Source organism: Rhinatrema bivittatum, chromosome 14 (genome assembly GCF_901001135.1).
Source record: "Rhinatrema bivittatum chromosome 14, aRhiBiv1.1, whole genome shotgun sequence".
Taxonomy (NCBI): domain Eukaryota; kingdom Metazoa; phylum Chordata; class Amphibia; order Gymnophiona; family Rhinatrematidae; genus Rhinatrema; species Rhinatrema bivittatum.
In genome coordinates, this window is record NC_042628.1 from 56,411,448 (window position 1) to 56,434,881 (window position 23,434).

The window sequence follows — 23,434 nt, forward strand, 5'->3', positions numbered from 1 at the left end:
AAAGGTCATTCTTGGAGTCATTGGTGGACTTAATAATGTATGCAAGTAATTATATGTTTCCTGATAACTATTAACAAGGTGTAAGTATTTGTTGTATACATAATAATATGTCGAGATGGTTTCTTGATGTAAATTTTGAAAATTGAATAGATAATAAAAAAAAAAAAAGAAGCCTAAAAGAGATAGAAAGAAGACCAAATGACTGCCAGCATAATTAAATGATGAGGAGAAAGAGGCTATTAAAGCTAAAAAAACATCTTTCAAAAACTATAAGTTGGATCCAGGAAAACAGAAAAGTGCATTGGCACTGGCAAGTTAGATTTAAAGCATTAATAAGGCAGGACATAAGAGAGTTTGAAAATAAGTTTGCCAGAGAGGCAAAAATGTAAAAACCTTTTCAAAGAAGCCTGTGAGGGAGTTGGTTGGGCCACTAGATGCTCGAGGGGTAAAAGGGGTGATCACGGAAGACAAAACCATAGCAGAGAAATTAAATTAATTCTTTGCCTCTTGTTACTCAGGAGGTTACTGGGGAGATTGTCTACCCTAGAAAACTAGTTTGAGGTTGATAATTCAGAGGAACTGAATCAAATCGTGGAGAACCAGGAAGATGTAATAGAGCAAATAAACCAACTAAAAAGCAAGAAATCACTGGGACCAGATGGTATACACCCCAAAGATATGAAAAATGAAATTGAAGGCTTATTACAAGTTCTAACTTCTTATTCAAATCAGCTGGGATACCTGAGGATTGGAAGATGGCCAATATAATGCCCATTTTTAAAAAGGGTTGGTGAGCCTGTTGGCGCTGGGCAAAATGGTAGAAGCTATTCTTTTTTTATAACTGGCAATTTTATTATATTATATTCATTGAAACATATTGTAGTTAAAGTAATTTGCTTACATAGTCCCAAGAGCATTACAAATGCTCATAGTAATTGAAAGATAATATGTATAGTCATTATGAACATTAGTAATAATAAACCATAAACAGCAAAAAATGACATCTCATAACAAAGAAAAATAGTTATCATGTTCAATATATCTTTTTCCCTTTTTATCCTCTCTTCAAATCTCCTGAACAAACATTCAAACAATCAATCAATCCTCCCCCCCCCCCCCAACCTCTTCTTCTACACCTCACTCTTTTTGGGACCTCTAGGGTTTTAAGACATTGAGATATTAATTATAGAGATGTGAATCGGTTCGGTTCCAGTTCCGATTCAAATCGTGCATTTTTTTTTCGTCCGGCCCGATCGTTTTTTTTTTTTTATCGGCTGCACCCGATCCGATAAACAAAAAACCCACCCTGACCCTTTAAAACCGCTCCCTTAGCCTCCACCACCCTCCCGACCCCCCCCCCCCCCAAATGTTTTAAAATTACCTGGTGGTCCAGTGGGGGTCCCGGGAGCGTTCTCTCGCATGGGCTGTCGGCCGATAAACAAAAAACCCACCCCGACCCTTTAAAACCGCTCCCTTAGCCTCCACCACCCTCCCGACCCCCCCCCAAAAACGTTTTAAAATTACCTGGTGGTCCAGTGGGCCCCGGGAGCGATCTCCCGCTCTCGGGCCATCGGCTGCCACTAATAAAAATGGCGCCGATGGCCCTTTGCCCTTACCATGTGACAGGGTAACCGTGCCATTGGCCAGCCCCTGTCATATGGTAGGAGCACTGGATGGCCGGCGCCATCTTTAAAAATGGCGCGGGCCACCCAGTGGACGGCCGGCGCCCCGCTGGACCACCAGGTAATTTTAAAACGGTTTTGGGGGTGTCGGGAGGGTGGTGGAGGCTAAGGGAGTGGTTTTAAAGGGTCGGGGTGTGTTTTTAGGTTGTGTCCTAACTCCCGTTAGTGTGCACTAACCCAATTAACGATTTTTTCACGATAAATCGGTGGAATTTCTATTGTATTGCACTCTTTAACGATTAATGACGATTTAAAAAATATCGGCCGATATTTTAAATCGGCAAAAAACGATTCACATCCCTAATTAATAATAAAAATGCCAACACAGGTATGTGTTCATCCAATTAAGGAAGTGACCCCAAGTGTCCTTGTATTTTTGTATTGTACCATTTCGTACTGCAGTCAGTTTTTCCATATATTGGATGGATCTCAGTTTACCAATAACTGCTCATAGTGGAGGGCTCTCTGGTTTCTGCCACCTTGCTGCCAATACAGATTTGGCAGCTATTGCTACCAAAGTCATTCATCTCTGATGGTGTTTGTAAAATCTATATCTGGAAGATTAAGCAGCCAAGACTTCGGAATCAGGGATTTAATTGATAAGGAGCATGGAATGGCTGCCCTATGAGGAAAGGCGAAATAAATTAGGGCTGTTCAGCTAGGAGAAGAGACAGCTGAGGGAGGATATGATAGATAAAATGACTTGAATGGGTAAATGTGAAAGTTATTCCCTCTTTCGAATAATACAAGGACTAGGAGGCACTCCATGAAGTTAGCAAGCAGCACATTTTAAACAAATCAGAGAAAATTCTTTTTCACTCAATGCACAGTTAAGCTCTGGAATTCGTTGCCAGAGGATGTGGTTAAGGCAGCTAGTGTAACTGGGTTTAAGAAAAGTTTGGATAAGTTCCTGGAGGAGAAGTCCATAAACTGCTATTAATCAAAAGGGAAGAGCCGCTGCTTGTTGCCAGCATTAGTAGCATGGGATCTATGTAATATTTGGGTACTTGCCAGGTACTTGTGACTTGGATTGGCCAATGCTGGAGGCAGGACACTGGGCTTGGTGAACACTTGGTCTAACTCAGTATGGCATACATTAATTCGCAAAACATAACTTGTCTTTCATATGAGGAGCTGTCACTTCATGATGAGACAAATTTGATATTAGCCATTCATTCTTTGATCCCACCTCTCACCATAAGTTTCCCTTATATATCTATCCTTTCTCTGTCCCCTTATGGTGCATTTTTACCCTTAATGGTTGAGTATCAGGACCCAATGCTTTTAATGTTCCCACTTTTTCCCCCTGTCCCAACCCCTCCCTCCCGTTCTCTTCCCAAATCCCTTTAGTCTGCTGTCGGTATGGCAGACTATTACTTCTTTGAGAAATGAACATCCCTTCACTCCTCCCCACCCCATCCTCATATTATGATATAACACAAATACTTTCAACCTCCCGAGTTAGCCATTGCAAAATAAGATTCTCCTCTGCAATTAGACTCTGGTATCAACCTATTAAAACCGCACGCATAATCCCAGTGTTATCCCTTTTTGTGCTATTGTTCCATTTCTTGGTTTTCATTAGTATTTTGTGTGATTAATTAATTTAGAAATGTATCACTGAGAATTACCCCCTCCTCCCTTCTCCTTCACAGGCGTCTCTGTTCTTTATTAGATGAGGTCAAATGTTGTGAAGAGGATTCACCCGAGTTCCTGCGCAGCCCATGACTCCTTTACCTTATCTGCTGTCATTTAGATTTCTGCGAGATTGCAGTGTTCATGCTTTGGTTTTCTTCTGCCGGCACGGATATTCCCACCACTCTTAAAATTGTAAGCGCCTTATCTTCCCCCCCCCCCCCCCCCCTTATAGTGAATGCCATTCCAGTTAGGTATAGCTAGCAGACCCTGATATTTTCTCGCCGCAGTAGCGTGGTGACAGCTTGCAGTTCCCTGCACTTTGGGAGTGTATAGGTCATTGTAAATGGTGATGGGATGGCCTTCCCAAGCATTCTGACCCATCTTTCTTGCCAATTTCATCACTTTTTCTTTAAGTACGCAGCGATGCAGACAGGTGATAATATCACGAGAGGCATTTCGGGGAGCAGCATCCAGCACTCTATGCGCTCGGTCTGTTACAATGTTATCCCAATCTCTCTGCTCACCCGTTTCTCCACTCGCAAAATAGCTTGGCAACATTTATGGACTGCTGGGGAAGCCTCTGCAAAGTCCTGAGACTCAGGTAAACTTCAGATTTGGATATTAGATCTCATGCATCTGTTTCCCAGATCCTCCACTTTAATTATCAGACTGCCTTAATTTCCTGAATGTCGGCCATTTCAGACTGCAGCTGCGAGGTTTGCGAGGCCTGCTCCTCTACTTGTGCCTCCGCACCTTCCACCCGCTTTCCAAAATTGAGCAGATTGGAGTGGAACTTGAATATCATCTCTCTAAATTCCTCCTTTAGGGAATGTATATCAAACTGAATATCCTTAAACCAGTGGCAAAACTCTGCTTTAGTTAGGGAGTCTCCCTTGCCCGAGCCCTCTGATAGGGATTCATCTCCACGGACAGCTTTGTCCTCATCACTTTCCATGCTGTCATCCATGCTGTTCAAGGCTTCACATCTGGATCCCATGGCATTGAACAAGAACTGCTCTAAATCGACAGATTTTTTTTAAAAATTTGCCATAGCCACCAGCAATCAGAGTACAGGTAAAAGCTATGAACAGTTAATTTCTCTTGGGCCCAAGGTCTTTTTTTTTTTTAGCAAGCTTAGGAGTATGAGGTAATGAGCTCTAGACTCAGGCGTCCATCTTGTAGGGATGACGTCGCTTTCCCCCAGTAGAAGCTATTCTGAAGAACAAAATTACTGGCCATCTGTATAGACACAGACTAATGGGGCAGAGCCAAGATTGTAAGTCAAGATTTCAAGGGATTAACAAACATGGACAAGGGTGAGCCTGTTGATATAGTGTATCTGAACTTCCACACGGCATTTGACAAAGTCCCTCATGAAAGACTCATCAGACTAACAAGTTAAGGTATAGGATTCAGTGTGCTATTGCGGATTGGTAACTGTCTAACGTGGAAGAGAAGCAACAGTATCTGGAAAAGATAAGAGAAGCTGAGAAAGAAGTCAGGAATGCAAAAATTCAAATGGAAGAAAAAATAGCAAATACAGTAAAATGGGGGGACAAAACTTATTAGGGTAGATTTTAAAAGATGCGCGCATGGCCTACATGTGCGCAGGCACGCGCAAGTTATAAAATCAGGGGTCGGCGCAAGAAAGGGGGTGCACAATTTTTGCCCCTGCCTCATGTGCCGGCATGCGATCCTCCGACACAGCGGCAATAGCTGCTCTGTAGGAGGCCTCTGGCCCCACCCCTCCCCGCCCCTTTTTGCAAGCCCCAGGAATTACACGCATCCTGGGGCTTTACGCACGTCGCCGGGCCTTTTTAAAATAGGCCCGGCGCGCGTAACCCTTTTAAAATCCGGCCCATTATTTTTAGATATGTTAGTGATAGAAGAAACTGCAAAAATGGCATTGTGAGACTCAAAGGAGGAATACGTAAAGGCTGATAAGGAAAAAGAAAAATTGCTTAACAAATATTTCTGTTTGGGGTTCTCTATGGAAGGGGCTGGAGCAGGACCACATAAAATGAAAACAAATAAAATTGGAAGTGAAGTAAAGCTCAATCGATTTTCAGAACAGTGTGTTTGTAAGGAGCTAACTAAACTTAGATAAGGCAATGGAGTTGGATGGGATACTTCTGAGGGTACTGAGGGAACTCAGAGAAGTCCTGGCAGCTCCACTTCTTTAGTGTCGGGAGTAGTTCCAGAGGACTGGAGAGGGGCGGATGCGGTTCCTATTCACAAAAATGAAAGTAAGGAGGAGGCTGGGAGCTACAGGCCAGTTAGTTTCACCTCTGGTGAGAAAATTAATGGAATCACTGCTAAAACGGAGGATGGTGTTGCGCGTCCCATCCTTGCTTGGCCCGCGCACAGGCCTGCTCACCTCGCTAGCTCCTCTGCAAGTCATGGGTCGGCCTCCCCAGCGGCAGCTGCGAGCTCCTCCAGGCCTCAGCATCCCGTGGCGGCGGTCGCCAGGCCTTCCACTGTGCACCAGGCCTCATGCTGAAGTTCGGCGTCCTCAGTGGCGTTTGCTATGCCATTATGTGCGTGCGGACCACCCGGCCTCTTGAAGGGCCAGGGGCGGGTCCTAGCTCCGCGGCGCACCCTGATTGAACGTACGATATAAGGAAGTTCCTGCCTGCACTTCCTTGCCATGGCAATCGGGTCGGCACTGTAAGTGAACTAGTTTGCCTCCGCCTTCACAGTCTTGTTCCAGCCTTGTTCCAGTCTCGTTCCAACGTCCTACTGTTCCAGCCCTGTCCACCGTCCTCCTGTTCCAGCGTCTGTCTCCTCCCTTGGACTGACTCTCTGGTACTGACCTCTGCCTGTTCCTTGACCATTCTGCTCGCTGCCTGGATCTTGACCTCTGCCTGCCTTGTGACCTCGTCTGACTTCTGGAATCCTGACCCCTGCTTCGTTGACTACTTCTCGAACTGATCCACGGAACCTGACCCGGCTGCCATTGACCACGTCTCCTGATTTTGGCTTTGTCCCTTGCCTTGTCATTGCCTACGCTGTATTGGCCTTTCATGACCCTCCAGGCCTACAGCCTAGTGACCGACTGTGCTCCCTTGCTGATCGTGGGCACGCCTCTCTACTACCTCTCTGGGAGACCCTGCGAGGCTCACCTAAGTCCAAGCGGCCTGGGTCCCTATGGGTTCCACCTGGGGGGACTGCGGGCTTCCAGTGGTGAAACTCATCCTAGCCTCTGTCTCCTCCTGTGCTTTGTCCCCTTGGGGCAGGTGCTTCCTGGTCCCTACCAGGGAGCCGTTCTACACTGCTCCAGGAAAAGGGTCCACCTCCACCTCCAAGCACAACAGGTTGCCTAGGGACTGGACTTGGCGGAGTCTCCCGCCTCTAGGGCCCTACCGGGTTTGGCCGCCACAGTCCAAGAACATCACAGGGCTTTGGAATCGCTAGCCTCTTCGGTGGAAGAGCTTCGTTCCCAGCTGCGAGATACAGCTCTGGCCAATCCCGTGGGCCTATTGGCTTCTATGTTATCCAAAGCATCATTGGCACTCCCTGCACCTCCACGATACAACGGGGACCCACGATCCTGTCGTGGCTTCCTCAATCAGTGCTTCATGCAGTTTGCATTGCAACCCTCCTTGTTCCTGAAGGAAACCACCAAAGTGACCTTCATCCTTTCCCACCTAGAAGGGAAGGCTCTTGCATGGGCCTCTCCATTGTGGGAATGCTCTGATCCCATACTTTCCAAGCTATCCGAGTTTGTTGCTCTCTTCAGAGACCCAGGCCGCCAAGCTGTAGCCAGCCATAGTCTACTCCATCTTTGTCAAGGGTCACGGACCCTCTCTGAGAATATGGTGGAATTCAGGACCCTGGCTACTGAGCTCAGGTGGCAAGAAGATTGTCTGCAAGCCATCTTCCTAGATGCTCTCCAGCGCTCTCAAAAATGAACTCTCCGTCTGTGAGACTCCCACATCTCTAGAGGACTTGATTTCCCTTACCGGGAAGATTGACCATCGACTCCGACAAAGGCGCCTAAAAGTAAAGGTTTCCTGCTCTCCTACACCACGTCCCACGTGTGTCCAGAGTCCTCCAGCAAAGACTCCATCACTGCCACTGTCTCCTGTGGTGGAACCCATGGAGGTGAACCGTGGGCGATTGTCTCCGACTGAACGTCTCCATTGGAGGAAGGAGGGTCTTTGCCTTTACTGTGGTGCCTCCGGACATCTTCGGCAGTTCTGTCCTGTCCATCCGGAAAACTGCAATGCCTGAGCCCAGCAGGGGTCCCGAGCTTAGGCGCTACTGTCACCGGCCCCCAACTCCTGCTTCAAGTCTCTCTGGGCATCGAGGCCACTCCTTCGCCACCACTGCTTTTGTTGGTACAGGAGCAAGTGGCAGCTTCATCATGGATGACATCATCAAGCTTCTGAACATTCCTCTCCAGCCATTAGATGTGAGCCTTCGCATCGCCTCCATTCAAGGAGAACATCTTCCAGGACTCATCACCCATCGAACAGTGGCTGTCCACCTTACCGTGGGCACCTCCATGAGGAGGAGATGTCCTTCTTTGTGTTAAAATGTTCCACGCATCCAGTCATCCTGGGGCTGCCCTGCTCCAGTCCCACGAACCCCAGTTCGATTGGCATTCCCTGCAGTTGGTGCAAATGCCAGAAGACATGTCTACGTCAAGTATCTCCAGCTGTCTCTGTCTTGAAGTCTACCATCCTATCTGGTTTGGGTACCCAGTATGCTGAATTCAAAGACATCTTCTCGAAACAGAAGGCTGACACATTACCTCCGCTACGCAAGCTGAATTGCCCTATAGAACTTCTGCCGGGCACGACACCTCCCAAAGGCAGAACTTATCCATTGTCTCATCCAGAAACCTTAGCCATGTCTGAGTATATTAAAGAGAACTTAGAGAAAGGGTTCATCCGACCCTCCGATTCTCCTGCCGGAGCGGGCTTTTTCTTCTTCAAGAAAAAGGATGGCGGGTTACGACCTTGTATTGACTACAGAGGGCTCAACACCATAACCCGAAAAGACCGGTACCACTTGCCCCTTATCAGTGAGCTGTATGACGCCTTCAAGGGGCACAGATTTTCACCACGTTGGATCTGAGGGGTACGTACAGTCTGGTATGCATCCAACCTGAAGATATCTGGAAGACTGCATTCAACACGAGGGATGGTCACTACAAATATACCGTGATGCCCTTTGGGTTATGCAATGCCCCAGCGGTCTTTCAACGCCTTATGAACGAAATCCTCCGAGACCTCCTGTACTCATTCGTAGTTGTATATCTTGAAGTCATCCTGATCTTTTCTAAAGACTTTGAAACTCATCGAGATCATGTTCGGATCGTCCTCCAATGTTTAAGAGAAAATCATCTTTATGCCAAGTTAGAAAAGTGCCTCTTTGAGCAAAATCGTTTACCTTTCCTAGGGTACATCATATCCGATCGAGGGCTCTCCATGGATCCAGATAAAGTCCAGGGGATCCAAGACTGGCCCCAGCCAGTAGGCCTACGGGCCTTACAATGTTTCCTTGGCTTTACTATTACAGGAGCTTCATTGCCAATTATTCTACCCTAGCTGCTCCGCTCACTGCCATGACCAAGAAAGGGGGTAACATCCGTGCGTGGACTCCCAAAGCACAAGCCACCTTTCAGACGCTAAAAGAAGCATTATGTTCTGGTCCCTGCCTCCAGCACCCAGACCCAAGACGCCCATTCATCGTAGAAGTTGATGCCTCTGCAATTGGAGCGGGGGCCGTCTTAAGTCAGTTTTCTCCAAAGGGTAAATTGGTACCTTGTTGATTCTACTCACACAAGTTCTCTCTTACAGAGCAGCACTACACAATTGGTGACTGAGAACTTCTAGCTGTCAAATTGGCACTGCAAGAGTGGCGCAACATAAATTTACCATTTTCACTGACCATAAGAACCTTGAGCACCTTAAAGAAGCTCAACTCTTGAATCCTAGACAAGCCCGATGGGCGCTCTTCTTTGAACGGTTCAATTTCGAACTACGTTATCGCCCAGCTTCCAAGAACCTCCGTGCTGATGCACTATTAAGATCCTTCGAACCAGAGGATGTTCCTGATGTTCCCAGACACATCATAGATCCTGCCTGCATATCCCTTGCCGTGACCACTACTGTTTCAGTTGGAAAAACCGTTGTTCCATGTAGGTTAAGTGAACAGTTCTGAAATGGGCTCATGATTCCAAGTTGGCAGGACACCCGGGTCGTACCAGGACCCTAGAGATGTTGCGGAGATATTACTGGTGGCCCAACATAGTGCAAGACTCTTGTAACTATGTAGATTCATGTCCCGTCTGTGCCCAACAGAAGCCACCTATCGGACGGCCTTGAGGCCTACTCCAACCGTTCCCAGCACCTACCGAGCCATGGTCCAGCATCTCAACGGACTTCATCACAGACCTACCTCTGTCCAGGGCCGGCGGAACCACTAGGCGAGCTAGGCCTGTGCCTAGGGCGCCGAGACTTAGGGGGCGCCGCGGCAGGCAGCAGAATTTTGAAAGGGCAAAAAGTGCCCTTTCAAAATTCTGCCAGCCTTCGCTCGCCTAGATGGAGACCAAGCGTTGAGATGTAGGGGACGCCGTGGCAGGCAGCCAGCTCCCGACTCGCCCTGCCGCCCCGCCAGTGTCACCCTCCCTTTAGCCCCTACCATGTGACAGGGGCTGAAGGCCACCGGCGCCATTTTGCTTAGTGGCAGCCGAGGCCCCGGTAGTGGCAGATCGCTCCCAGGCCCTCCGCTGGACCACCAGGGGGGGCGTCGGGAGGGTGGCACTGGGGGGGAGGCAGGGAGAGTTGGGGGCTGGCTTCCTGCCGTGGCGCCCCTTAAGTCTCGGCGGCTGGTCTCCGGCTGCACCGATCTTCCTTTCTTCGGCCACGTGATCAGCTAGACCGGCTGTGCCGATCTTCTTTCCGTGTGTGTGTGTGTGTGTGTGATGTGATGTATATGTAAGAAAGGAATGGAGCTTCTGTGTGTGTATGTGATGCGTATGTGAGAAAGGAATCTGCCAGTTTAAAAAAATGAAGTGTGATAATACATATACCTCAACTTTTGTGCTGATTTTTTTGAAAAGTTGGATGAAAGATTAAATTACTAAATTTTAAGAATCCCTCTGCTGGAAAATAAATTTTAACAAAGTGGGTAGAGATAGATACTAAAGTAAAAAAAAAAAAATTAAAGTATTTAAAATGTTCATCTCAGCAAAATCACAAATTTAAGATACTGATGCCAGGTGGGGTTTTTTTTTTTAAGCATAATTTAAGCATGAAGACTAGAATAGTTCCAATCTGAAACAGTTTTGCTTTTTTTTTTTTTAAGCCTTTAGAAAATGTATATTTTTAAATGACTAAGACTGGAGTCTTCCCATTTAAAAGGGAAGCTGACTAAGGATGTCTTTCTGTTCCATATCTCCCACATGAATAATCATACGACTGATAGTTTGAAGAAACACACTTGCTTTATTGCCTGAAAGCATAAAACAAGAGAAGGTGTAGGTCGCTGTCCCTTGGGAGGACAGAACCTGAAGGAAGGGTGTCATTTCGCCTTCTGATAGGAATGTGGTTTTCTTATTTAATGGTTGGGAGCATCACTTTCACTTTTAGTAAAAGTGAAAAATGCTGTAAGTCTGAAAGCAAGGTGCTTCTGTGAGTGTAATGTGTATGTGAGACAGGGAGAGTGCTTCTGTATGTGTGTGGTGTATATGTGAGTCAGGGAGGGTGCTTGTGTGTGTCAGTGTGTGTGTGCGAGAGAGATGGAGCATGTTTTTGGCTGGCTTGTGGCTGTGAGAGAGGGCATGTGTGTGATTGAGCCTGTTTGTAAGTGAGATAGAACGTGTGTGATTGAGAGCTTGTGTGTAAGTGAACTAGAGAGAGCATGTGTGTGATTGAAAGCCTGTGTGTTAGTAAGAGAGAGCGAGAGCATTGTGTGATTGAGAGAGACTGGCCAAAGAGGTGACTGGTATGTGTGTGTGTGTGTGTGAGAGAGAGAGAGAGAGAGAGAGAGACTGGTTGGGGAGATGAGTGATGTGTGAAAGACAGAAACTGGTCCTGAGGGTGTGACTTGTGTGTGTGTGTGTGTGAGAGAGAGAGAGAGAAGAGACTGGTTGTGGTCCCTAAGGAAGAGGACTGTGAGGACAGCTTCAGCAGCTACTGCTGGTATGGCCTGCAAGAGAAAGGAGTAGGAGAACTGCTGGAGAGGGTAAGTAAAGGTGGCTTTTTAAGTTCATTTTTCTTGATTGACTACCATTTTAATTATTGGGTAGTATGTGATGTGTCTGCTGTTTGAAATATTTTATTGGTGTTTGGTAAAGCTTTCAAAATTTGCATTAATCTTTAATTATTGGATATTCTATTCATCAGCTGTTTTGAAATGATCTTATTTGTATGGTTTTATAATTATGATTAATGATTTATATATCTTTATATTATTGATTTGTTTCACAAGGAATGGTGAAATTTTTGTTTTTCCATTGTTATACTGTATTAGGGATGTGAATTGTTTTTGAACGATTAAAATTATCGTCAGATAATTTTAAAATTGTCCAAAATCGTTAGAGTGCACGATACAATACAAATGCCCCCGATTTATCGTCAGGGGCATTTGTATTGTATTGTTAAATAGGGCGCGGGAAATCCGGCACACCAAAAAAACCTTAAAACCCACTCCGAACCTTTAAAACAAATCCCCCACCCTCCCGAACCCCCCCAAAATGTTTTAAATTACCTGGGGTCCAGTGGGGGGGTCCCGACGCGATCTCCAGCTCTCTGGCCACGGCTGCGTTGAGAAATGGCGCCGTCGCCCTTTGCCCTTATCATGTGACAGGGCAAAGGTAGCGCTGGCGCCATTTTGGTTCCTGGCTCCCGATGTCACGCATGCAGGAGCATGCCCTCGCCCGATTTACGATTTTTAACGATTTTTAAAAAAAACAAACACGACGATCAGATTTCCCTCCCCCCCCCAGCCAAAATCGATCGTTAAGACGATCGATCACAAGATTCATACCCCTACATTGTATAGAGTCTGGCGTGATGCGTTTTACAGTTCAGTTTTTGTCTGCACATTTCTGTTTATACTTTATGTGGCTTTATTCTGTATTTGATGAGAGGTCTGTCTCTGCTCTGTATGTGTGACCATGATGAGAGATTCTGCTTGCATATAGTGTCTGTATAGGGATCATTAGCAATTGGGTTTGTTTTGTTTCCTCAGTAGGTGGTGTATTGGTATTCTAGGACCCAGTGTAATATTTACCCTTGCTTTTTCAAAGGTAGGGTTATTGTTGTTTGAGTCCTTGGTGTTATTACTGTTATGTTACGATGGGATTGCAGTATAGATTTTGAGTGTCTTTTTTGCGGGGTTTTGTGTTAGTTCACAATGTGCCTGGCAGTGGAAGGTGTTTGTGCTGCTGTTACTGTGAGGTGACACCAGAATTTGAAAATATCTTTTAGTATGATGAGCTGTAAGGGAAACATCCAAGCTCCATTGTTTAGGGGAATTTCAGTGGATGCACAGAGTTAGAGAACTGAAGATGCAGGATTTGTATTGACATTCTGCTCCTTCCTATATATTCCTGACTTCACTCTCATAGCCCTATAGAATTAGTTGAATGAGGCTATCAAATAATTTTATAGTGTGAAACTGGCCAGCTTTTTAAAATTACCCAGAAGAGCCTTTGGACTTTTTTATTAACACTTTTTTTAAATAACCAATTTGAAAGCACGATCCATGCTATAGAGGTGGGTGTGATGAAGAAATGTCATTTTGGCTCCCCCCCCCCCCCCCCCCCCCAAAATTCTTCTGTCTAGCGACACCACTGATTTTCTGTGACCTTAAGCATTAGTACAAGAAAGATTAAGGGGGCGATGCTGGAGAGGCACACAAATGCATTGGCCCCTGGGTGCCGGAGACCCTTGGTGCGCCACTGGGTGCGAGTCATATGGGGCCGCAAGCGGTGGCAAAGAGGAGTGGAGATTTGGCGGGCCGCGAGCAGTGCCCAACCTGTTTGTGACCGGAAAACCACACAGTCAACGGGCGTGATCGAGAATGAGGTAGGAATCGGGGCCGAGACCGGGGGTGGCGGCGCAACGGGGGGGGCGCAAGGGAGAAGGCTCGCCTAGGGCACCAAATCCCCTTGCACCGGCCCTGCCTCTGTCCCAGAACAATACCGTAATCTGGGTCATCATCGACTGTTTTTCGAAAATGGGTCACTTCATTCCCTTGCCAGGCCTCCCATCAGCCCCAGAATTAGCCAAGTTGTTTCTGAAACATATCCTCTGTCTCCATGGACTTCCAAAGGAAATCATATCTGACTGAGGACCACAGTTTGTCGCCAGATACTGGTGCTCTCTATGCAAAAAGTTCAATATTGCCTTGAATTTCACATCAGCTTATCATCCACAGGCCAATGGTCAAGCTGAAAGGACCAACCGGACCTTGAAAACATTCCTTTGTTCCTACGTGAATGACCAGGAGGACAACTGGTCTGATCTGTTACCCTGGTTGCTACTTCTTGTTCCTCTGACTGTTCCTTCTCCAGCCGCACAATTTATGGCCCACACCATTCGCCAGGTGTGGAATCAAGTCAAAGAACACCTTACCCAGGCCGCTGAGTGCTCCAAGCACACTTCTGATGCCCATAGATTTCCCGCTCCATTCTTCTGTCCTGGTCAGAAGGTGTGGTTAAGCACTCGACACATCAGGTTGAGACTCCCTTCTCATCGCCTGGCTCCCAAGTTCATTGGCCCGTTTCCAGTTCTTCGAAGAGTGGGAGCAGTGTCTTATTAACTCCAGCTACCTCGTGCCATGGGCATCCACAACACATTCCATGTCTTCCTTTTGAAGCCATTGGTCCTCTCCTGGCCCTCTCGTAGAGGTCCTTCACCCCTGCGGGTCTCTGCCGAACCAGATTCATCACTTCAGGTAAGAGAGGTCCTTGATGTCAGTCATCATCGAGGTAGATGGGAATACTTCTTAGCGTGGGAGGGTTATGGGGCCAAGGAGAATTCATGGGAACCATCCCATAACATTCTTGATAAGGAACTTCTCAGAACTTTCCACAGGACCTATTCTGAAAAGCCATGGCCACGTAGAGGGAGGCCTAGAAGTGGGGGTACTGTTGCACGTCCCGTCCATGCTCAGGCCTGCTCACCTCGCTAGCTCCTCTGCAGGTGATGGGTTGGCCTCTCCAATGGCAGCCGTGAGCTCCTCCAGGCCTCGGCATCCCTAGGCGGCAGTCGTCGGGCCTTCCACTGTCCACCAGGCCTCATGCTGGAGTTCGGCGTCCTCAGTGGCATTGGCCACGCCCCTATGCACGCACGCACTGCCCGGCCTCTTGTAGGGCCAGGGGTGGGTCCTAGCTCCGCAGCGTATCCTGATAGAACGTACAATATAAGGAAGTTCCTGCCTGCACTTCCTTGCCTTGGTAATCGATTCGGCACTGTAAGTGTACTAGTTTGCCTCCGCCTTCACAGTTTTGTTCCAGCCTTGTTCCAGTCTCGTTCCAGCATCCTACTGTTCCAGCCCTGTTCCAGCATCCTTCTGTTCCAGTGTCTGTCTCCTCAGGTAGTACCCTCGGACTGACTCTCTGGTACTGACCTCTGCCTGTACCTTGACCATTCTGCTCGCTGCCTGGATCTTGACCTCTGCCTACCTTGTGACCTCGTCTGACCTCTGGATTCCTGACCCCTGCTTCGTTGACTACTTCTCGAACTGATTCACGGAACCTGACCCCGGCTGCCATTGACCACGACTCCTGATTCTGGCTTTGTCCCTTGCCTTGTCATCACCAAGCTGTATTGGCCTTCCTTGACCCTACAGGCCTACTGCCTAGTGACCGACTGCACTCCCTTGCTGATCGTGGGCACACCACTCTACTACCTCTCCGGGAGACCCTGCGAGGCCAACCTAAGTCCAAGCGGCTCGGGTCCCTACAGGCTGCACACGGGGGGACTGCAGGCTTCCAGTGGTGAAGCTCATCCTAGCCTCTGTCTCCTCCTGTGCTCTGTCCCCTGGGGGCAGGTGCTTCCTGGTCCTTACCAGGGAGCCATTCTACACTGCTCCAGGACTAGAGTCCACCTCCTAGCACAACGGATGGTGCAATCTTTGGAATCCAATGGATTGCAGGATCCAAGGCAGCATGGTTTTACTAGAGGTAAATCATGTCAGACGAATCTGATCAATTTCTTTGATTGAGTGACCAAGGAGTTGGATCAGGGAGAGTGCTAGATATAGGGTGCTTGGATTTCAGTAAGGCCTTTGACACAGTTCCATAAGCGAGACTTATGAATACATTGTGTGCCCTTGGTATTTATTTATTTTTAACTTTTCTATACCGACGTTCCTGTATAAAATACAAATCACACCAGTTTACAATGAAACTGCAAATTCTCTCGGTGGTGATACAAGGAACATGGGATATAAGTAACTGTGTCGAGGGGAACTATAACGAACTTCCCAAAAACATCAGAACAGAGAACAATCCTTAACTATCTCATGAAGAAAGATACATTTGAGTGCAATATGAAAAAGCCCAACCTTAATTGTAAACATACATGACAATGCCCAGTGGGAGTTGACAGAGGGTAGTGGTAAATTGAGTTTTCTCTGAAGAGGGGGCGTTACTAGTGGTGTGCCTCAGGGATCTGTCCTTGGACCAGTTATTTTCAACATTTTTGTGAGCAACATAGCAAAAGGTTTGTCTTTTTGACAATGATAACAAAATCTGCAACAGGATAGCCAGCCAGAAAGTCATGAAAAACATAAAGCAGAATCTAGCGAACCTCGAGGAATGGTCTAAGGCAGTGGTTCTCAACCCTGTCCTGAGGACCCCCCCCATCCAGTCGGGTTTTCAGGATATCCACAATGAATATGCATGAGAGAAAATTTGCATACACTGCCTCCATAACATGCAAAGTTTCTCTCATGCATATTCATTGTGGATATCCTGAAAACCCGACTGGCTGGGGGGGGTCCCCAGGACAGGGTTGAGAACCACTGGTCTAAGGTCTGACAGCTAAGATTTAATGCTAAAAATGCAGAGTAATGTATTTAGGATGCAAAACCCAAGGGAGAGGTACAATATTGGAGGTGAAATTCTTCTAAGCACTAAAGAAGAGCAGAATCTGGGGGTAATTGTATCTGATGATCTTAAGGTGGCCAAATAGGTGGATAAAACAACAGCAAAAGCCAGAAAGATGCTTGACTGCATAGGAAGAGGAATGGTCAGCAGAAAAAGGGAGGTGATATTGCCCCTGTAAGGGTCCTGTTATGGGGTGCCTGGCTGGGATTAGGATACACCCCCACAGGTGTGGTACAGGACTGCAGGGCTGGACAAGGTCTGGTCTTCTGCCTAGCCAGCTCCCTTTCCCGCAAATTGAGCCCTTGGGTTCTGGGGACCAGTAGGGCTTTGTTTCAGGAGCAGAACATCATGGTTGGTCACAGCTGGAAGCTGGGCTGGTCTTCTGTATAGTCAGCCCTCTCCCCCAAAGGTTGAGCCCTTGGGTTCTGGAGACCGGTAGGGCTTAGCTGGACAGGCTGGACAAGGAAGGGCAGACACAAGCTGAACTGAAGTCAGGCACAGGCTGAACATTGTGAGCAGAGACAGACTGGAAGCAGAGGTCAGGGTATTAGAAAAGGTAAGGAACTGAGGAGTGGATACTGGAACAGGCTGGACACGACTGGACAGGATACTAAGCAAGGACTGGGACTGGATACAGACTGGGGCAAGGCAATAGCAAGGTAGGGAATGGTTATTAGGAACTGGATTGGTTAGGGCAGGACATGATCAGACAAGGGCAGGACTTGTCTGATCATGTCTGATCTTGTCTGATCAAGAAGAATATTCCCCTACCATCCCCACACAACGCATACATCACCCATAAGCAGGTGAGAGACCTAGGGGTACTTCTGGATAATCGTCTAAACCTAAAGAAAATGGTCAATACCACATCCAAAGACTGCTTTTACAGACTCCAGGTTCTGAAACGACTCAAACCACTTCTATTTTTCCAAGACTTCAGGACAGTCCTCCAAGCGTTGCTATTTGCCAAGATAGACTATTGCAGTGCCCTTCTCCTTGGCCTCCCCAAATCGACCACTAAACCACTGCAGATGATACAAAATGCTGCAGCGAGATTACTGACCAACACCCATCCTCAGAAACCTACATTGGTTACCAGTAAATTTTAGAATCCTTTACAAATCAATCACCCTAATACACAAATCCATCCATCATCAACTCCAACTCGACCTTGAAATCCCCTTCAAACTACACTCCTCCAACAGACCAATTAGAGATAATCACAAAGGTACTTTAAATTACCCCCCAACCAAAGCCTCACACCTTTCCTCGACCAAAGACCGAGCTTTTTCAATAGCAGAACCGTCTATTTGGAATAACATCCCTTCAAGCCTCCGATTAGAACCCTGTCTCATAACGTTCAGGAAAAAACTCAAGACGTGGCTATTCCACCAAGCCTTCGATGATCCTCCAGACAATCATTAGTCATCTCTTTTCTCACCTGGACATAGAGGATTGAGGTCCTCTATCCTTTCGAACGAAGGACCCTGGCACTCACTGGTTAAAGCATCTTAAGCTCTAACCCAAATTCCTTTTGTATTATGTTTTAATTACTTCCTGCCTTTACCTTTCTTCCAGCTTTTAAGCTTCCCAAGTTTTTACTCCTTGTTAAATGTAACTTTGCCTTATTCACCTCTCTTGTTAATTACTTTTATTTATTGCTTCAGTTATACCCTTGTTTTATGTAAACCGATCCGATATGGTTATTACTATGAAGGTCGGTATAAAAAAAAGTGTTAAATAAATAAATAAAATAGATAAGACAGACCAGGACAGGTCCGGACAAGGACTAAACAAGACAATAAAGAACAAAGAACACTGAGGCCCGAAAGCAGCAATACAGAAGGCCTGAAGGCTGCTAAGCTTAAGGTCCAGAGGCCACTAGGTGAGGAGAGGCCTGAGTAGGCCTGGAGGCCTCAAGGTGAGGTAAGGTCTCAGTAGGCCACAGAGCAAGGTACAAGGAGACAGAAGGTCCAGAGGCCACAAGGCAATGTGAGACCTAGATATGCCACAGGACAAGGAAAAGGTACAAGAAGGCTTGGAGGCTACAAGGCATGGAGCAAAGTAAGAGTGGCCTCATCAAAGAACCAAGGGTGACTCCATGAAGAGGCATCTAGGTTCTGACAAGGCAGGGTTAAATGGGGCTGGAGCTTGAGTTTGGTGTGAGCAGCTAGGCTGCAAGTGAAGTTCGCTGAGCACCCATGATGGAGCGGAGGCTGCACCACAGGCTGAATCAGGTGACCAATGAGGAGATGGCTTGGATAGCCAGGAATAGAGTTCACTGTAAGCCTCTGCTGGTAGGGAGGTGTCATAGCAGACAGGATCAGGGCACGATGAGGCAGCACAGTAGGCAAAACCATGACAGATCCCTGGTGAGACCTCACTTGGAATACTGAGTACAATTCTGTAGACCGCATCTGCAAAAGGATATAAACCGGATTGAGTAAGTACAGAGGGTGGCTGCTAAACTGGTAATGGTCTTCTTTCTAAAGCTTATTGGGATAAACTTAAAGATCTAAACATGTATAGCCTGGAGGAAAGGTAAAATAGGGGACATATGGCAGAGACATTCAAATATCTCAAAGGTTTCCATGCACAAGAGGCGAGCCTCTTTCAACAGAAAAGAGGCTCTAGAACGAGGGGTCATAGGATGAGGGTGAAAGGGGATAGACTGAGGAGTAATCTTAGGAAATGTTTCTTTACAGAGGATGGTGGATGTGTGGAACATCCTCCCGTTGAAGGTGGTGGAGACAAAAACAGTATCTGAATTCAAGAAAACATGGGATAAATACAAGGTTTCTCTAAGGAATTGATGGAAATCGTAAAGCAAAATTACTTGATCAGATAGGCAGACTGCATAGGCTATATGCTCTTTTTCTGCCATCATGTTTCATGTGGCTTCCTCATTTACAGCTGGGAACAAGACCATTGATCAGCTGGAGAAAGGCTGCTCCCAGGGACTGATATGTAATGAGAGTGCCTATGTTAACCAGGGCAATACATCCTTATATAGCAGCTCTGCCTGCTGCACCAGCAGCCTGTGCAATGCAGGCATGTACTACGGTAAGTACCATGGACTTCACACATTCTTTCCAATTTCTGAATGAAAATGAAGCAAAACTTCTCTAAGAATACTTGCCTTATCACTTTCTTCCTCTTAATGTCTCTTGTGTTTCTCTTTCATTGCTGCATGCAGGTGGTCGTCTCTGTGTGTCTCTTTCTCTCTTTCTCCTTGTGTGGTTATGGGTTTTTGTCTGTCTTTTTTGTCTTCCCCAACTATTTCTCTGTGCAGTGTGTCTCTGTCTCTTATTCCTTTTGTGTGCATTGCTCTTTCTTTCTTTCTCTGCTGGTCTCACTCTTTCTATCTTTTTCATATTATATATATGTGCATCTCTATCTTGGTTTTACACAGCGCAAGTCAGAGTCAGTCACTTGCAGTGCTATGCCTGCCAAGGGAATATCGCTTCTTGCTCTACGGGAAACCTCCCAACTCTGCAGTGTGCGGGGGTGCAGGACCGATGCGTGGACATCACCAGTGTCACCCTTAATGGTATGTTATTTCCAGACCATTCTAGTCAATGAGCTGCCAAAGTTGAGTGGTCAGGCTTGGATTGGGAGCCATGGTCTGCAGGGCTGGATGGATGTTAGGGAGATTTCCTCCCAGTCTGTAATTAGCTCATGCCATGAAGGGGATACCCTTCTGTGGCAGTGATACATTCTGCTCTCTGTCTCAGGAATGAACAGGATGGAGACTGTACTGAAGGGATGTGGGACAGGAGACTTCTGCAGCAGGAAGATCAACTTTAACACAGGGAACACATCTACTTACACGAGCGTGCAGTGCTGTGGTAGTGCCAACTGTAACACTGCGCTGCCCACAGGTAAATGCATCTAAGGAGTCACAAAGCATGGCTATCTGATAAAGGTCAGCCGCCATTTCTAAAACTAAAATACAAGAAATACTTGTCAGAATATTATTTTTAACAGCTGATTCAGTGCCAAGATTTAGCAGTGCTCCATTTATGCATGTAACAGGCCACAGATCTGACATATTCCATTCCGTAATGCAGCGGTTCCTCATTCCTCAGAACCCAGTGGCCAGTCTGGTTTTCAAAATATCCACAATGAATATGCATGGAATAGATTTGTGTGCACTGTTACAAATCTATGTATGAAAATGTATCTCATGCATATTGATTATGCATATCCTGGGCCCTCGGGACCTAGTGGCCAGGTTGAGAACCACTTCTGAAATTCCTAAGGTTTCCAAATGACTCCATGTCTCCAAGAACAGGCTGTTCCAGCTCCCCCTCCCACCCCCATTGCATGCATGGAGATATAGTTGTTAGAGAAATCATATAATGGGGTAAAAACAGGACTGGCTCAGCTTGGCCCTCATAACCTGGAGCTATCTGTTGACCCTACTAGTGATGCACATCTCGTAGGTACTGGTGGGAATTTTGTAGTTTCTGTTTTTAAGATCTTGCCTTTGAAATTCTTTAAAGCCATGTTCTTCCTCAAGACCCTGAGAGATCCAAGGAAGCTGCCATATTGGAATGAGATGACACCTGCCTACTAGTATCTGACTGGTACATTTTGGCAACAGTGTCATACATATCACTAGTACGATGCCTTCCTGGAACTTTTGCTAAAGTAGTAACCTCCAAAGGATATTTAAAATGAATAACCTGAAAGTGGGTTGCTGGGTGAGAGCTGTCGTTGCTACCAGGAATGCTTGTGACCTGGAGCCGAGAACTTGCTTTACTGCCCCTCAGCGATCAGCCCTGTTCTTTTTCAAAATCCTTGCCCCCCAGGGCCAGCCTTAAGGGTGTAACCAGGATAATTTTTTTTGGAATCCCAATGCCACAAGAAACACCCACGGATACACTGCCGCTAATCCACAAATGGAGGCATGGCCCTTTCCTGGGCTGGATTAAGGGGGAAGGGGTGGCGGCAGCTGCCCCAGGATGGACAACTTTGGAGGGGCCTCATCAGTCAGACATAGAATCAGTGTGACACTTGTGGGCAAGCACCCTCTCCCCCCCACTACAGGAAGCTAGTGTGGAAGAAGGGGGTGGGGCCACTGGTTCACAAGTCCCTCCTTGTCTGAATGTCCGACTGCCACTGCCTAAGACTGAGGAAAAACAAAGGAATAGATGCCCAAAAAGTCTTTTCCAAAAATCTTTAATGGGTGGAGACGTATGAGATAATTGATAAAATTCGCCCGACTCAGGCTGAGTTTCACCACCCTCCAGTGGCTGCCTCAGGGGCTCAAAGTGACTTCTCAAATGTGAATACAATCGCATATGAAGTGTGCGTTCAAAAGCCATCCGCAGTGCTAACATATCTTAATTGAAGCACATTACCCTTAAATCTCTGATGGTTCCATTCACCCAATGGCTCCGCATACTTACTTGTAGGCTGCAAGTAAGCGTCTGAGTCTCCACTCATACTGGTGCACTCATACTGGTGGAGACTACAGTGGGATTTGCTTCAATTAAGATATGTTAGCACTGCGGATGGCTTTTGAACGCACACTTCATATGTGATTGTTTTCACATTTGAGAAGTCACTTTGAGCCCCTGAGGCAGCCACTGGAGGGTGGCGAAACTTGGCCTGAGTCGGGCGAATTTTATCAATTATCTCATATGTCTCCACCCATTAAAGATTTTTGGAAAAGATATTTGGGCATCTATTCCTTTGTTTTTCCTCACAGCTTTTTTAGATTGCCTACACTGCCTAAGACTGGCCAGATGAGGTTAGTGGGAGGGAATTAAAATTAGAGAATTGGGCGCGTGAGGGAGGGTGGGAGAAGGAAGGAAATACAATTGGAGGATTGTCGAGGTGGGCTGGGGTAGATGAAGGGGGAGATTTTTTGGTATGCTCCAGAGCAAAATGAGTGTTTATTTGGGCTTGGCCCACTCTTTTTCTTACCTTGCTTTTCTGCCTTGGGATCAGGAGACGACCTGGCTTTGGTTTTGGGAGGAGAGAGGAGGAGGGGAAAGCAAACTGGATGGAAAGGACCCAAGATCCTGATGAAAGGGAGGAGAGGACCCAGTATCAAGGTGGAAGTTCGGGGGTGGGGATGGCGCTCTTTAGTTTCAGCCCCAGGTTCCAGCCTGTTTAACACCACTTCTGCCTGCTCCTCCAGTGAGTTTGAATGACACCCCGAATGGACTCCAGTGCTATGCCTGCAATGAGACGGGGAAAGGGGAGTGTTTGGCTGCCAACATCAGGAAAGTGAACTGTACCGGCCAGATGACACAGTGTGTGGACGTCGTAGGTAAGTTGGAAGAACCTGTGAAAAATGCTGCATTCTGATTGGGCAAATCTGGATCAGCCAATAAACTGCCAGCCAATGCCATCGCCTGATGGTTCCAGGCCATCAGAGGCCTGCTTTTGCCTCCATTGCATCTCAGAAAGTCGGGAGCTACAAATCTATTGATGCGAAAGAGGTAAAAGCAGGACTCCCACAGATTCTTTGGCTGGCTTAGAGCTATTTGTTGATCCTGGGGCTGACTTACTAATGTCGTGTGACCCTGGAGCCAAGTGGTCACTTTACTCCAGTCATGCAGATGCCAATATCTTATAACACAACGTTACCAGAAGGCTACAGGTCATCAGTGACAAGCTAAGCTAGTCCTAGACACATAGTTGCAGTTTCTGTAGGACAGGGTTTCCCAAACATTTGGCCATTGTAACCCCAATATAGCACTTCACATAACCCCAGAGGATGACCAAACAAATTAGCAGGGATTCGGTGACCCTCCAACAATCCTCTCACCCTCCTCAAACTCCAGATGATCCCCTCTATCCCCTCCAGAGAGCCCTCCTTACCTTGAACAAACTCCTCTCCCAGTCTCAGCTCCTCTCACCTTCCCAATCCATCCCCTCCCTCCATCACTTTTTGCATCCCCTTGGCTGATCCTCTCACCCTCTTTTTATAACCCCTAACTGATACTCTGCCATCCCCTTCCTCTGATGCCATGCTCCATCCCCTCTCGCATCCCAGCCTTACCTTCTCCTCTCCAATCACCCCCCA

General features: G+C 46.9%; 1 protein-coding gene across 1 annotated transcript in view; it reads left to right on the forward strand.

Moving 5' to 3' along the window:
• The window catches only part of LOC115076043 (urokinase plasminogen activator surface receptor-like), a 40,204-nt gene that overhangs the window by 13,662 nt on the left and 3,108 nt on the right, over positions 1 to 23,434 (forward strand). The window contains exons 3-6 of the mRNA XM_029577131.1: positions 19,306 to 19,455; positions 19,805 to 19,942; positions 20,127 to 20,273; positions 22,544 to 22,675. Of these exons, the coding sequence (XP_029432991.1) occupies positions 19,306 to 19,455; positions 19,805 to 19,942; positions 20,127 to 20,273; positions 22,544 to 22,675 (567 nt within the window). The remainder of the gene's footprint in view (positions 1 to 19,305; positions 19,456 to 19,804; positions 19,943 to 20,126; positions 20,274 to 22,543; positions 22,676 to 23,434) is intronic.